This window comes from Ranitomeya variabilis, chromosome 7 (genome assembly GCF_051348905.1).
Source record: "Ranitomeya variabilis isolate aRanVar5 chromosome 7, aRanVar5.hap1, whole genome shotgun sequence".
In the NCBI taxonomy this organism is placed as follows: domain Eukaryota; kingdom Metazoa; phylum Chordata; class Amphibia; order Anura; family Dendrobatidae; genus Ranitomeya; species Ranitomeya variabilis.
This window is the reverse complement of record NC_135238.1, coordinates 43,080,494-43,096,961: the sequence shown is the minus strand read 5'-3', so window position 1 is coordinate 43,096,961 and position 16,468 is coordinate 43,080,494. Positions and strand designations below refer to the sequence as shown.

The 16,468-nt window shown below is 41.1% G+C and overlaps 1 protein-coding gene across 1 annotated transcript in view; it reads left to right on the top strand.

The window, feature by feature from the left end:
* Positions 1–16,468, top strand: part of DNAH3 (dynein axonemal heavy chain 3) — a 373,447-nt gene that overhangs the window by 39,162 nt on the left and 317,817 nt on the right. Inside the window, exons 3-5 of the mRNA XM_077274961.1 lie at positions 5,804–6,026; positions 12,377–12,446; positions 14,450–14,627. Of these exons, the coding sequence (XP_077131076.1) occupies positions 5,804–6,026; positions 12,377–12,446; positions 14,450–14,627 (471 nt within the window). The remainder of the gene's footprint in view (positions 1–5,803; positions 6,027–12,376; positions 12,447–14,449; positions 14,628–16,468) is intronic.

Sequence of the window (16,468 nt, the reverse complement as noted above, 5' to 3'; positions counted from 1 at the left end):
CTGGATGTTTCCTTCTTCCTTGATCCTTCTACGCCCTGACACAGCGGTTCCGTGCTCCGAGTATCCAGAGATGTTAACTATGGTGAGCTGGACTTTGCTTTGTTCTATCACATAGTATACACTGATACTGTTCTATATACATTAAATAGGATTCACTCAGACTGTGCTCTATACATCATATAGGATTAACTGAGACTGCTGTATACACTACATAGGATTCACTGAGACTGCTCTTTATATCACGTAATATACACTAAGACTACTGTAGGCACATCACATAGGATACACTGATACTGTGCTGTATACATTACATAGGATACACTGAGACTGTGCTGTATACATTATATGGGATTCCCTGAGTCTGCTGTATACATTATATAAGATTAACTGAGACTGCTGTTTATATCACATAACATACACTGAGACTGCTGTTTACAACACATAATGTACACTGAAACTGTTGTATATAAATCACATATGATACACTTAGACTGCTGTATACACATCACATAGGATACATTGAGACTGTGCTGTATGCATCAGGATAAGCAACTCTATGTCACTAATATGTTACTGGTTGCCATTAGATAGGAGCAAAAGCATTATGATGAGACTATGACATCTTGGAAAATGTAGTCTGATCTAGGGGAGCCACATCCGAGGGGAAGAAGGAATTAAGATGGCAGACTCACGAGACACAGCACATTAACCACAACAGATATACATCAGGCATCCGAAAAAAAAAATTATAATTTTTTTTTCACAAACTTGCTGTATGAGGCTTTGTTTTATGTGGGACAAATTGTATTTGTAATTGTGTTTTTTAGTGCTTTTTTTGGGCACATATCCTGTACATTGATGTGTAGTTTATATATAATTTTGGTAACCAAATTTAGTAAAAAGCAGCTTTTGGTTTCATTTTGTAAAATCTTTTTTACTGTTCAAACATCACTCCAAATAATACAGTTGAATAGATTCTTGGAGGTATGGTTGTATGGACACCTAATATGTGTAGATCTTTTTTTCGTTTGTTTTCTGTATACATTAAAATGTATTATGGATGAAAATAGCATTTTTTTCATATTTTAGCTCAGGGGACTTTACATTTGTGTATCACCTTTTTTATTAATTTTCCCAGATGCTTTATATATCATTTTTTAAACAATTTTTTTCTTCCAAGAGTAAAAAAATATCCCTGGGGTATTCAACAAAAGAAGAAAGGAAGGATATATTGGATTCCTATCTACTGTTCACAAATAGAACTGCCTCGGCTTTCACACTATTACTAAATCAGGCAATAATTAAATTGCACGTGAGGAGATAATTGCATTTCAATGATCATCTTATAGTTGTCCTGTAACCATGACTTCGGAATATGTGACTGTATAGGCCCATACGTAAATAAATCTAAGGACCCAAATTCTCTCATCTAATTTAATAAAACACCACGCTGCGTGACGTTGAAGATACTGGCCACAGCAGCCTCATTTTATTGAATAAATCTAAACATAATTTATAACATTAAAACGACATTAATTACCTATCAATACGCATACATGGCTTAACCGCCAGAAAGGAGAGGGGAATTGAAGGTTTAGAATTATTTTTCGTTAACCATAACTAACATTTCCTTTACACCATCCTCAGCCTCAATGCACTGGCTTGAGGGCACCTGGTTGAGTGTTGCCCATAGCACTGGCGGATACAGACAGAAAAGGACCCCTGTGAAAGAACACTAATGGGCTCTTTGCGACCCAAGAGCTCCTAAAAATGCAAAATTGTACTTGCTTTGGAGATAGAAATGGGCCCCCCTTTACTTCTTGAGCCCCTGTGGGCCGCACAGGTTGCGCCAATGATATGTCCGCCCCTAGCCCATGCCATAATGTCCCCCTGAGACCTAGCCCAGTAGAGACCTGCTTACATTTCTGTAAGAACCTTGAAGCACATGGGAGTCATCCATCCCTGCACTTGTCTCCCCCATCTTCAGTGCAATCAACCTCCTTCAAAACCCTCCTTTTCCACCACAGCGAGCGTGCATGACCCTTTATGCATGCGAGTCCCACCACAAAAATAAAGCCTTCTCAATCCCTTTCATCAGAGAAAAAGACCAACTATCTATACCAATTGTATTCGAATGAATTCCACCTGACTTCAAAAATTCCTGAAAAGGAACTTCCATATTATAGTGCCATACCACGTTTCCCCATGACGTGCAATAAAATGGGACACCACTCTGTTGACTTTACTGCGGGTCTTGTTCATCCTTTTGACCACTTGCCCATGTTTCCATGATAGGCGTGAAACGATGTTACACCAAATGAGTAGAACACCCGGGTGGGAAGACCAGAGTCTATGACAATCGTACTTGATGTCACGGATCAGCTCCCTTGAAGCTCTGGTGACCAAATCATTCCTGCCCACGTGAAGAAGTACTGGAGTGCCGACGTCCCGGAACGCTGTCACCTCCCCCCGGCAGGGACGCCGACTCACTTACTGCCACGGGCTCGCACTAACTCCACCTTCTCCTCTTGCTGCCTGCGGCCTGTGCATGGCTCACAGATCCCTGGACACTGTATTACAATTATGGCAAAGGAGAATAGAAACAGCTGCTCTGTCAACGAGACTTCAGCAGATGCTCCAGAATCGCCGGCAGGAGTGGTCAATGACCGCTCGGTGTCAGGCAGAACAGGCATGTAGTTATCACCTACCAGTCTGTTAGTTCTTTGGCACATAGTAAAAACTTAATATAATCCTGGATAATCCCTTAAAATTGTCAGGGAAACAAAGATCCTTCAAAAGATCAACCATGCAAAATGTAGGTAAAAATAAAAAACAAAAGCTTTTTCTAGCTCCAAATGTCCGTAAAGAAGGACAACCCCTTTGATCTTCTGAGTGGTTCCCATTAATCACTTAAAACAACACAATAGATCACTGGAAGCCAGAGCAATTAAAATTCAGGATTTTTCTCATTCCTGCTTGCCCTTAGATAAAGTTTTCCCTCCGACACTACCCAACTCCAACACTACCCAACTCCAACATGGAAGAATGATGAACTTGTGATTCGGGTTCTCCTCAAAGCTTCTCCATCTTTTATACAACAGTGGAGTTTCTAACGCTTCTTCAAAGTGAGGATTACTGCCCTTCTTCGATGCTGCTCTCTTATTCACAGACTTGTTCTTATTACTACTATTAATAAAACAGGGAATGACTTATCGGCTGTAAATGCGTAACTTTACCATTTACAGATGTACAGCAGGGTGATCTATGGCATCGGGTGTTGAAGGCGAATTTTCTCCAAATTGGTCTCTGGGGGATAATGAGAAGACTGCAGGAACTTTAATCAAAGGGAAAAGTAAACCGTATTGTATTTTGCACAGATCTGTCATTTCTTAGACCACGAAGCATGTCGCTTTGACTTCAGAATGTCATACTTTGATCAATATTCTCTGCTCAAGTTTCGATGCCTGATAGAAGGATCATAGGAGGGGGCATCAGGTGACTTGCGATGTCCATGTCTCATAAATGTAAAATAATCACATGGGATTCGCAACGTATTTCTTTCATCGGTCAATTCATACATGAATAAAGATGTGCTAATGAAGACGTATTACAGAGGTTTTTCAGGAAAGATCATCAATGGCTTGTTCATAAAATGGATCAATGTAATCTGATCGCATCGAAACCTTGGGAGATTCACATATCAGCAAAGCAATAGGGGCTACTGGAACATGCATAAAAAAGCAAGGACCCCATAACCAAAGAAAAAGGGGCTCGGTGTTTGTTTTCCCTTTTATGCTATTTTTTGGCCAATTCTACAATCTCTTGTTTGCTGACAACGCTGTTCCTATATAGAGGTAAAGGCTGAAGACGTTCTTCAATTGCATAATTTATCATTACTGCAAAGTAATACAATCTCAGCAGCATGATGTTGGGGGCAGAGAACCTGATTCTAGCGATGTGTCACTTACTGGATGGCTCGGTGCAGTTTTGATAAAATCCTGCTGACCTATGTATATCCCCGCCCACATCACTGATTGGCAGATTTCTGTATACACTGTACATTTTGAGCAAACAGCCAACCAGTGTTGGGGGCGTGATTACACAAATTAGTTGGACTTCCTGGCACGTAACACTTAGTCCTGCAGTGTTAATCTCCTGCTGATAAAACACTGACTGTATTAAAACTACAGCAAGCTGATGAAGCTGCCTCCAGAACTGATACGTGTGAGGTTCTAACCATGATACCCTAATCATTAGGTTTCTATTGTAATCTTTCCAGACATTTGGATACGATATCTTAATGGTCTGTTATACAGGGCGGGCCATTTATATGGATACACCTAAATTAAATGGGAATGGTTGGTGTTTATGGCACATTAGTATATCGGAGGGGGGAAACTTTTCAAGATGGGTGGTGACCATGGCGGCCATTTTGAAGTTAGCCATTTTGGATCCAGCTTTATGTTTTTCAATGGGAAGAGGGTCATGTGATACATCAAACTTATTGAATTATTGAAGAAAAACAATGGTGTGCTTGGTATTAATGTAACTTTACTCTTTCATGAGTTACTTACAAATTTATGACCACTTATAAAATGTGTTCAAAGCGCTGCCCATTGTGTTGGATTGTCCATGCAACCCTCTTCTCCCACTCTTGACACACTGATAGCAACACTGCAGAAGAAATACTAGCACAGGCTTCCAGTATCTGTTGTTTCAGATGCTGCACATCTCGTATCTTCACAGCATAGACAATTGCCTTCAGAAGACCCCATAGATAAAAGTTTAATGGGGTCAGATTGGGAGAACTTGGTTGAAATTCAACTGGCCCACGACGACCAATCCACTTTCCAGGAAACTGTTCATGTAGGAATGCTCGGACCTGACATCCATATATTTTTCTTTGATTCTCAGTTGGGCATCATCTGGCATATTTAGCACATTATCTTTATGGAATTGCACTTTATCATTCTGTTGTCTCAATTGCATATGGGGTTATTATGACATTATCAGATATATTTTTGCATTAATGATATTTATTATATTATTTACAAACTTCTCCTAAGTTGCACCAATTGTCTGGAATGCTCTACCACAAGAAATTAGGACTAACCACAACTTACAGAGATTTAGGCGCTCCTTAAAAACACATCTGTTTATGGCGACCTATCATATTCCCTAATCCTAAAGTCCTTTTATATATAGCCCATTCACTATTTCTCTGAACATAATTCTCCATCAAACTGTTGAAATTTTCAGACTTTACATTCAGTCTGGCTCAGGGTTTTATCTGAATCCCCTTTTTCTGGGCTTTACATGGAAGCCCCTGATGGAGATAGAGAAAATGGTGTGAAACAGTAGTTCAGTAATGTGTAATTCATGGCAATGTTGGGTGGAAATCTTTATTGCCCCGAAACATCACAAGACGGTTCATTAGAATGCAAGTGGATGAAACAATCATATTCTTTACCCCTTGCGAAATAATTTCCTCCCTGATAGCAGCGTGGATCGATTCTTCTGATGGAAATGAGTTTAAGATCTTTGACATATACTTTTCAGCTGAGGGTGTAAGGGGTAGTTGGATGTTAAGGACCAAACATCTGAAGGTTGAAGAGTTTATTGGCAACAGTCTGTAGGTTTGAAAGCATGCAGCGACATATAATATTCCGTTTGTTACGAAGTTGTCTCAGATACATGTCTACAAGTGGTAATGTTGCATCCTTTCATTCACATTCTTGATTACTTAGTTCTGTAATGATAAAGAAAATACCTCTATCCATCCTATTCTGTTTTTGTATTTTAGCTCGTTCTTATGCACAGTATCTACCCTCCATTGATGCAAAGCAAATCATGGACCCTGGCTGCTCCATTCAAAGAACAAAGGTATCACCGTAATCCCAGTAACTCCATAGCCAATAATTACTCACCGACAGCTCGTGACCTGAAGCTCCCAGAGATGTCAAAGAAGATGCCATCTCCTAGGCCGAGCACAGCAAAGATGTCACCTAGACTCAGAGCCGACTCGCGTATCCTTTACCTTGTTAGAACTTCAATGAAAACGTCCTTACTTATATATGGGTTGTTAGTACTTCTATGGTCTATCCATTGTGACCATGGAGTTATTAACATCTATTCAAGGTGTTGTCTACTACTTGCACAACCTCTGCCGAATCCCTATGTTTCCTTACACTCACCTCCAGTGCCGGCACAGTTCCTGCGGTGTGGCACTGGTTCTCCCGAAGATCGCGCTACAATCCCAGTGATATCTGAGGCCAGTCAGTGTTGGCTTCACTTTCACCTCCTTCGGACAAATCAAGACATCTGGAGGAAGTGCCACAGCCGATGTCAATTACATCTGTAGGAGAGGAGAGTGAAGCCAGTGCTTATTGGCCTCAGGGATTCCCGGGAGAGCCCATCCCAACACTGCTGGAAGGGCGCCTCACCAGGGGTCAGTATAGGTGTTATTATTTTACTGTGGGGAAACAGGGATTCTGGAGAGGTTGTCCGGGTAGTAAGCAGAGGTTTTTATTTGGTGGCCTTTACTAATATATATAAGTATTACCTTTTCTCTCTATGTAAATCAACGTTCACTTGTTAGTGTTGCCATGACGTGAGGGGTATACGTGACTCACGACCACCTTTGCCGACCTAAATTGACCACCCTTAAATACCTAATGATTTTTCCTTTGATCTAGAAGAAAAATTACCCTATTATAAACCCAATCCCAAATAAAGACATTACACCACATTTGGATTAAATGGCCACAGCAGCCTTTTATTAAACATCAAATACAACAAGTAAACAATATCCCCCCAGGGAGTGGTGGTCCTTGAAGCCTCAAAGTAAACCTTGCAGATATTCAAATGATGTATCTTGGCCTCCAGGCTTAGTCTTGCCTCCAGCCGCTGTGCACCAGCTCGGAGGCAGATAATGACCAACCCGGCCAAACCAACTGATTACCAAATCCTTTAATCAGCCCCTCCACGGGCTGATCTACCACATCCAGTCACAATCCACTCTGGGGGAGTCCAGGACCACTAGAGATCCCCACCCCCTTACAATCCGCCATTCCCCCCTTTCCACCAACTTCGAGGACCTCCCTCCCCCGCCTTACTGCTATGACAAAATTATTCGTTCCTCAAAACAAAACAAAGAACCCTAACTACAAGTGAGAATAAACAAAAAACCAAAAAAGAGGGAGGGTGGGTGGGAGCTTCTGTAAGCGCTAGGATCAGTGAGGTGAGCTCGGCAGTTAATGGGGCAAATTGGCGGTTTTCCACGATCCCCTTCACTATGCTCCACCTCGCTTGCTCCTCCCTGTCTCCTCTGGACCCCACCCCCCTTTTCAAATTCAAAATTACCTACTCCGAAATTTTAACCCCGCATTGTCCTCCACCGCCCCGGGCTCTGCATTCCCCCGTGACCCCGTCATGCTGGCCTCCCTTGAGGGCCAGGGGCCCAGTACGTCCTTTCCTTCCTCATAAGTATTCTCTTCTTGCATTGGTAGTTAATGCGGGAGCATGTGAGCAGATCTATCCATTAGCCTCCTAAAATACTGTGCATGGGGAAGGTGGTTTTTAATAGAAAGATCTGGTCACATGCCCCTATTTCAGCTATCAGGGCAAAGTCAGAAGACTGGATAATGTAGACAAATATCGCATCGCAATGCTCGGACTGGCTGGTAGCTCTCCTCACCTGAGCGTGACAGCTACAGAGAAATACAGGCTGCCACACTTGGGTCAGGAGAGCCACTGGCCAGCCGAGCATTGCAATACAATCTTCGCCCGTGTTATACGCCTGTCTGACTACACCCTCAATGTGAGAACTGGGCAGACTGCGAAGAAGCTGTGCTAACAAGTGGGCAGCGCTGCACAAAGGAGGAGAACCTGAAATACTGATATATTAGCAAGTGCCTCAAAATTAGGTTCCCAACTCATTTATTAAAATGAAAATGAAAATAGCCAATCCTTAGAATGAATAGTTAGGGTTTTTTAAAGATCTAGAAATTGTGATCCTAAAAATGTGTAAGGCGTATTACAAAGTTGTTTATCTTCACCTGTGCTATTGATTTGTGGGAAATAAAATTAAATTGACAATTATTCTTTAAGTGGGAAAAAGATCTGAAAATGTATCTTCTTTCTTGACTAGTCATATTTTCATTTTTTTCATAAATGCTGTTTAAAGGCCTATAAAAAAAATTTCTCGTTCAGATATTCAAATACAAACTTTTCTTCCAATGCTTCTTTACATCATAGTACATATAAACTTCCCCAATGCACATAAATCTTCAGGGCAAAAATGTAATAGAAAAGTTCATCACAATTCTCACCAAGGTGACATCAATCTTTCTTGATGGGGTATAAAGGTCTCCATTCTAGACATGTTTAGCAGAAACGCTGCATCAGGGACCTGAAGGTCCCTGAAACGTCATAACAGGTGGAAGACTGGTATGCAGCGTCTCTCATGAACATCTCGCTAGACTGGAGCCCATAATATTCCATCGAATTGGATTAAGGAAGCACTCCCATTAATTTTTTTATTACTTAAATGTGTATATGTGAATGTACTGTATATGTGTGAGTGTATTAATATATTCACCTACCACTGTTCTCTCCGGTGGCCAGCGTCGTTCTTCTTTTCTCGGCGACGCCACTGTTCTGCAGACGCTCCCAGTCATACTGCATTTTGCATGACCCGGAAATTACTTCTACAGTATAATCCTGTGGAGGGTCAGAACGTGGTCCCACAGGTTTTCATTGTAAAAGAGACTTAGAATCATAGAATCATAGAATATTAGAGTTGGAATGGACCTCCAGGGTCATTGTGTCCTGCTCTATGCAGGATTCACTAAACCACCTCAGACAGATGTCTGTCCAGCCTCTGTTTGAAGATTTCCATTGAAGGAGAACTCACCACCTCTCGCGGCAGCCTGTTCCACTCTTTGATCACCCTCATTGTCAAAAAGTTTTTTTCTAATATCTAATCTGTATCTTCTCCCTTTCAGTTTCATTCCACTGCTTCTCATGTTTCCATGTGCAAATGAGAATAAGGATGATCCCTCTACACTGTGACATCCCATCAGATATTTCTAGACAGCTATTAAGTCTCCTCTTAGCCTTCATTCTTGCAAGCTAAATATTCTCAGATCCTTTAACCATTCTGAGTGAGTAGGACATACTTTGCAGTCTGCTCACCATCCTGGTAGCTCTTCTCTGAACTTCTCTGAACGTCCGGCTGATGCATATAGCACAGAGTGACCTGGATAATCGCGGTCACGTCACTCGGAAGCTGAGAAGATCGGTGCTGGACACCAGAGAGCGCAGTGGTAGGCGAGTATATTAATACACTCACACTACATTACGTGCATACATACACATATGTAGTGAGTAAAAAACCTAATGTGACTGCTTCACTAACTACACTTTGGTGAGAATGGTGATGGACTTTTCTATTAAATTTTTGTGCTGAAGATTTTTGTGCGTTGGGCAAGTTGATCTTTACTGTGACTTAAAGACGCATTAAAAGAAAAGTTTGTTCATACCGACTTTTTATTGAATGACTTCCATTACAATCAGTCGAGGCTCTGCCTCCACACATAGCCCTTTTAATAAAGACTAATTGCAAAGTGGTCTAATTTTTTATTTTTAATTGAATTCAAACAATAGAAAAATAGTAAGTCTTTGTATGCAGCATATCAGAAGATTTTCTTTAAATCTCACATTATTATTAACGATAGTATCATACACTGCCTAATTCAATAGTATCCTATGATACCAGAGCAATTTTGCCATTAGGTGTTCACACCCATATTGCCATGGCTTGCACCTCTGACTTACCTGTCCTTCCTAATGGACTGTGTTTGCTGGCTGCCTTGTGTAAGCTACTTCCAGTCTTCCACCCTTTGTGTATATGAGGCACTTTTCAGCCACCCACAGCTACCTAGTCACCAATGCTTTAAAATCCAAACACTCCATTGATGAGACCAGAAACATTTGGAGAATGCAATGTTGAAGGCCATAATGTGTGTGGCTTCAAGTGGAGGTGACTCTGTAAGGTGCTCTATTTGTTCTTAAAGTAAGAAATACTTGGTGAGAATACCTCCATAATACGTGCTGGATTATATCATGATTTTATTTTAAATTTCCAGGGATTTATATGGAATCCATGGGAGAAGAAAACACTAATTAAAGGGAGCAAAATGCAAGCCACAAGTTAGAGCCTTGAGATGTTCTCCTAACCTTTAGTTGTCAGTCATTACACTTTTCAATGTCCTCGAAGGAGTTAAGTATGGTTTTCCGGTGGTGTTCTCTGCAGAGACATATTGCGTCATCTGCTAGAAAAGTGAATTAATGTTTTCTAAGCATATCCTCAAAGTCATTCCTGCTGATCTGCCACTGGAGAAATAATTGAAAGAAAAAGAAAGTCTGCCTTGAGCTTTTTTTTTTTTTTTAGACACCTCTGTCTTCAAAATTATTACCTACAAAACGTGCGCTCCTGAGATGGGTTATTAGAAGTTTGTCCTTTCAACGTGCTCTGCAAATCCAACACCATGGGTTTTTAGGCTGTGTCTTATTTACCTCCACTGCAGTCATCCAACAACCTAAAATGTCTGCTGGTGAAAAGTTTCTTTTTACAGCTTATAAAAAATATGTAAAAAAAAAAAATACAAAAGACTTAAACTGTGTGAGTATAATAAAAATGCTAAATAAGTATTATGATATATCCTACCTTGAGCATAGTAGTTCTGCACTATTATAGCACTCTCAGTTTAATGTATAAGGATCCTCATCTATTAGCTAAGTGAACAGAAGAGCTTCTCCCGCTCTGGAGGACTCAAAACATTTGTGGATATCCCTCTACATTAATTTATAAGAGAACTCTGTGATGTTTTATTTTTCCTGTGGAAGCACTACAGGGAAATCGAACATTTGATGATGTATTCCTTTACAGATTACCAGTGAGGTCACAACAATGTAATGCCCTGTCAACTGGGATCCATTTAAAGGAGCCATCTAGGACTAAATTATTTTTTACTACAAGCCTAAGAACTAACAGGTAGGTAGTTGATAACTACCTAGCACTGATCTCTGCCGGCACAGAGCAGTCACAGACTAATACGTCACGTCAACAGAACAGCCGCTTCCCTTCCGCTCTGCTCGGTTGATGAGGCATTACTGCCAACATTATGCTGATTGATCGCTGGCTCCCTGCTCTCTAATTAGGGGCAACAGGCTGTCAATCAGCATTGCGTCAGCAGTCACGCCCTGTCGACAGAGCAGCCCAGAAGAAAAAGAGCTGCTCTGTTGATGTTGAGCAGCTAAATCGCCTGCAAGAGCGGTTGGTGACCGCTCTGACCAGTGCTGGGTACAACAGGCAGGTAGCTGCCTACTATTATTAACTGTTAGTTGCTAACTGTTGCCTCTGTTAGCAACTAGTTGCCTGTTAATGTTTAGGCCCATAGTAAGAAATAAAATAGTCCCGGACAACCCCTATAAAAGCCAACATAACTATTAAGGAACTCTGAGTTAATAGAGAGGGTCTCTCATAAAAGATCCACATTAGTGGAGAGCTAAAAAGATTTTCCCACTCTAAAGCCCCCAATAGATTTTAGACACCTATCGGTCAAACGATGATTCATCTAGCAGCTATATCGCCCAACTTTCCCATACACACTCACTCTGCTGTATGGCTTTAATCATGCCGCCAGTGTCTCATACATGTTGCCCATGTATTCTCTGGCAGATTCCCTTCAATACAAGCCTTGGTATTAATACTATAACTTTCCAGGGATTTTAGTTGCATATTTGTGACCCAGGTTCCCTCCCATCTACAAAGTCCAAATACTAAAACATCAAAACCGCACCCTTATCCTTGTGAGCAAAAGGTCTCAATGGACACAAGGGCGCACATCCAAAACCAGGGAGTCCAACCTGGATAACGTACCAAAGCCAAAAATCACAAAAGGACAGCACCACAATGGATGGTGAAAAAAATAGAAGCTTACATCTTTATTCTGCCTTCTGTAGCGACGTTTCGGTCAACAGACCTTTATCGCTTGATAAAGGTCTGTTGACCGAAACATCGCTACAGAAGGCAGAATAAAGATGTAAGCTTCTATTTTTTTCACCATCCATTGTGGCACTGTCCTTTTGTGATTTTTGCCCTCCCATCTACAATCCTGGTCAGAATGCATTGTGATAACTGGTGTTGATCGACTGGCAAATGATACTTTACATTGGTCACTAAAAAAATAAAATAAAGTAATTTTAGGATAATAATAATATAAGCTGCTATGACTCATATTCTCTTTGGCTGTTTTGTATGCTCTTTCTTTTGTAGGTACAAGCTGTCGGTTTCCTTAACTAATAGATTCAGCTTCAAAGGATGTTTCATGCCTTCCGAAAAAGTCAAAATTGTCTCCCAGGAACAAACACAACACTGATAGGTAATAAAGCTTGTCTCTCATAGAAGTGTTAGGCTTCTATAGACTCTTCTGAAGACCCATTTTACACATAGAAGCATAACTTTTATGAGATGACTTCTAGATAAGTCCTGGAATCATATATATTATAACAATTGGAGATAAGCAAATCAATTTATATCAAATTTGGCGTGATTTTTTTAGGAATTTGGTGAATTTGCCAAAAATAGCTGCTACCATTTTACATATAGTAGAAGATTGCATCGGCCAATGAAGTCTTGACCGTGGGTGGGCTTCTCTACATTGCCTTGCAGCTATCACATCTCGTGGTATGACACAGTCAATCAGTTGACAGCAGCCCATTGAGCCATTGTCTTGAACAGCAGTAACGTACTTCTGCAAGCAGTCCAGGTGGTGACTGGTGACATCTCTACACTGGGTCACACTTATGAACCTCCTCCATGTTCTCCTCAAAGAACATCTCCGCTCTCCAATAGCAGCAAGGCAGTACGTTGCATCAAATGTCACGCTGGATGGCTCCACATTAACTACAACTGAGCACCTTTGCAAGCAACAGTGCCGAGAACCTTGTGACTCCCATACATTTGGGCAAATTAGACCATGCTGTCTGCAACTTTCTGCGTGTAGTAGGTGCACATTTTATAACAGATATAATCCCTTGAACATGGCCATGCTCTTGGCCAGTAGAGTGTATGGACATTTCAACTGTTCTTATGTGGCATAGAATGTCCTCCAGAATTTACAATGAAGAAGCGGTATGACTGAACCCCATCTTATTTCTGACACTGCAACAAGATGGAATGTAATGCTACATATGTTAGAGCATCTGTACAAGCAACATAAGATGGAGAAGTAACCAATTATTTCACGTAGCAAAGAAACTGAAGCTTGTGTTACCCCATAATTCTTCTTTGGCAAGTGATGTGGATGAGGGACGCTTGACCCTTACTGAGGCCCTTCAAAGAGGCTACAAATTTTGTTAGCAGGAACAACTGTGGTACCATCAAAGTCACTCTACTTCCACTTTTTTATATAAAAATTGGTATCTTATGGGCGCAGGCCCCTGCGCAGGATTCGACACTGAAAAGGCTAGTTTTTCTTTACCTTCATCCTGATATTTGTAAAAATGAGTGTCTTATCACCTTTGACTAATAAGAATTCCCCCTGAACCCTGCACAGGATTAGTCACAAAAGGCGAAATTTGCAAAAATAAAATTCACGGCTTCCATGATTACATGAGTCTTTTTTTTTTTTTTTTTGCATTGACTAATGTGAGTTCTTGTGCTCTTGACCGGGATGGGGAACATAAAATGCTGTGGTAGTTTTATTCTTCATCATTGTCTCCCGTAGTCGGAGAGGGTAATAGTCTCAGGAATCAAACCCTGATTTTCCATTCTCCATGGTCTGGACACATAAAACAACCTAAAAAGTTGACAGGACAGGCAGTGATAGAAGAATGAATGGTCATCATCAAGTCCTGGCTTCTTCATACATCGTTTATAAAAATGCATTCTCAAACAAGTTTGGCGTGGACCATAGACCTAGGCAGGAGAATTCTTAGTAGGCCTGAGCACAGGAAATTTCAGTTGTTTGCCTAGACTTGCAGGCAGTGACGGAACCATCTAACTGATCACAAAAAGGCATAATTTTTGGATTGTTTTTAAATAGTCCATTAGTGAAATGTGTTATAAAACAGGCTGTTGGTTAGCACCCATCTACCCATGCCTATATATGTTGAGGTTGCCTTGACATTACTAAGTTGGTGTTTGCATTAAAGTGCTTGGATACAGCATAATAGACTTCAGAGTGTCATACTCTTCTTTTCATACGAAGCTGGAGAATTCGAATTTTAAAAGATTTGCTCATCTCTAATAACAATATGTTCTATTATATAATCTTACTGATGGATAAAATGTGGATGGAGTGTAAGCAGTACATTGAATAGGTATTATTGTTATAGTTGCTCAATATGATGCCTAGAAATAATTTCCTTTGTTATTATGCAGATGGATAGCCAGGTATAGCTCTTTAGAGCCGCCGTCTGTAGATGAGACCATGCAGCAGATAGAGACCATGACCTACCCAGAGAGCAGGCCCATTACTCCAGAGGAACAATTACAGATTATGCTACAGCATGAAGCAGATACGGATAAACAGGAAAAGCCGACTCAAAGAGACTTGGAGGTGAGTGGGTACAAATGGCAGCACTATTAATGGAACAATACATGAGGACCTTCTGCACATGTCCTACCACCAAATTCTGTCTCTTAGCTCAATTTCTCCATAGATTTTTATCGTACTATCATACAAAATTTAAGAACACATTTACCCTTATTTAAAGATTTGTAGTTAAAGACAACTTGTCTCTAGGAGAAACATTTCTTACCCATGACACATTTTGGATGCCATTTAAATGTGATACTTGTAGGTGTCCAAGCTTGTAGGTGTCCAAGATACCCTGTAACCCTCTGCCTGTCTTCAGATCCACAGATAAAAGCTGGAAAGGGCTCATATGTAAAACTCTACCTTTACAATGTGCTGAAACGGCTCTAAAATAGGAAGAGTCAAGTTGTCAGAGTGGAATAGTTGGCTGCCAATAATTTATTTGCTGTACTCTGCTCATTCCACTTATTGGAGGGCATCTACTGAGTCCACCTGGTTTTCACTGAAAGGCCAACTAAAGATGTCCTCTTGTAGAAGACAAGATACAGGGATTTTTGTTGTGAATTCTGCTCTTGGGCTCCCTCCGGTGGTTGTTGGTAGTAGTGCAGTTGTCTTGGGGTTGTAATCCAGGGCAGGTGTTTCCGCTGATTGCAGCTCTATTAGGTATTTAGGTGTGCAGGATCCCTGAGTCCTTGCCAGTTGTCCATTGTTCTTTGAGGGATTGCATCTCTCTCTGGTTCCTCATGCCCTGCTGCCAATTCAGCTAAGATAAGTGTCTGGTTTTTTGTCTCTGTGCACACATGCAGTGTGCTTTGCAATTCAGTGCAATTCATTGTGTTTTTGTCCAGCTTAGACTTTGTTTGGATTTTTCAGTCATGCTGGATTCTCAGGAGATGCAGATATACTTTCTATGTCTTTAGTTAGATGAGAATATTTGTATTATCTGCTGTGGATATTTTTAGGATTTTAATACTGACCGCTTAGAATTCTGTCCTATCCTTTTCTATTTAGCTAGAAGTGCCTCTTATGCTAAATCCTGTTTTTCTGCCTGCGTGTGTCTTTCCTCTTATACTCACAGTCAATATTTGTGGGGGGCTGCCTATCCTTTGGGGTTCTGCTCTGAGGCAAGATAGAATTCCCATTTCCATCTATAGGGGTATTTAGTCCTACGGCTGTGTCGAGGTGTCTAGGACGTGTTAGGTACATACCACGGCTACTTCTAGTTGCGGTGTTAGTTTAGGGTTTGCGGTCAGTACAGGTTCCACCTACTCCTAAGAAAGTCTCTCATGCGGCTCCAAGGTCACCGGATCATAACAGTACAACTGGCCAACAATGAGTTAAATGCATCTCAGAAGAAGGGAAGAAAGAGCCATTTTTTTTTCTGTAGCCTGCTTTGTCTTTTCTTCCCTCTTTTCCTCTGGGTGACTGAGGAGTCTTGTGCTAGCATGGATGTTCAGGGATTGGTTTCTCGTGTGGACCAGCTTGCTGCTAGGGTACAGGGTATTTCTGATTATATTGTTCAGACTCCGCTTTTAGAGCCTAGGATTCCTACTCCTGATTTGTTTTTTGGGGATAGGTCCATATTTTTGAGTTTTAAAAACAACTGTAAACTGTTTTTTGCTCTGAAGCCTCGTTCCTCTGGTGATCCCATTCAGCAGGTTAAAATTGTCATCTCCCTGCTGCGTGGCGACCCTCAGGATTGGGCATTTTCCCTGGAATCCGGGAATCCGGCCTTGCTTAATGTAGATGCCTTTTTTCAGGCTCTAGGATTATTATATGATGAACCAAATTCTGTGGATCAAGCGGAGAAGACCTTGTTGGCCCTGTCTCAGGGTCAAGAAGCGGCAGAATTGTATTGTCAG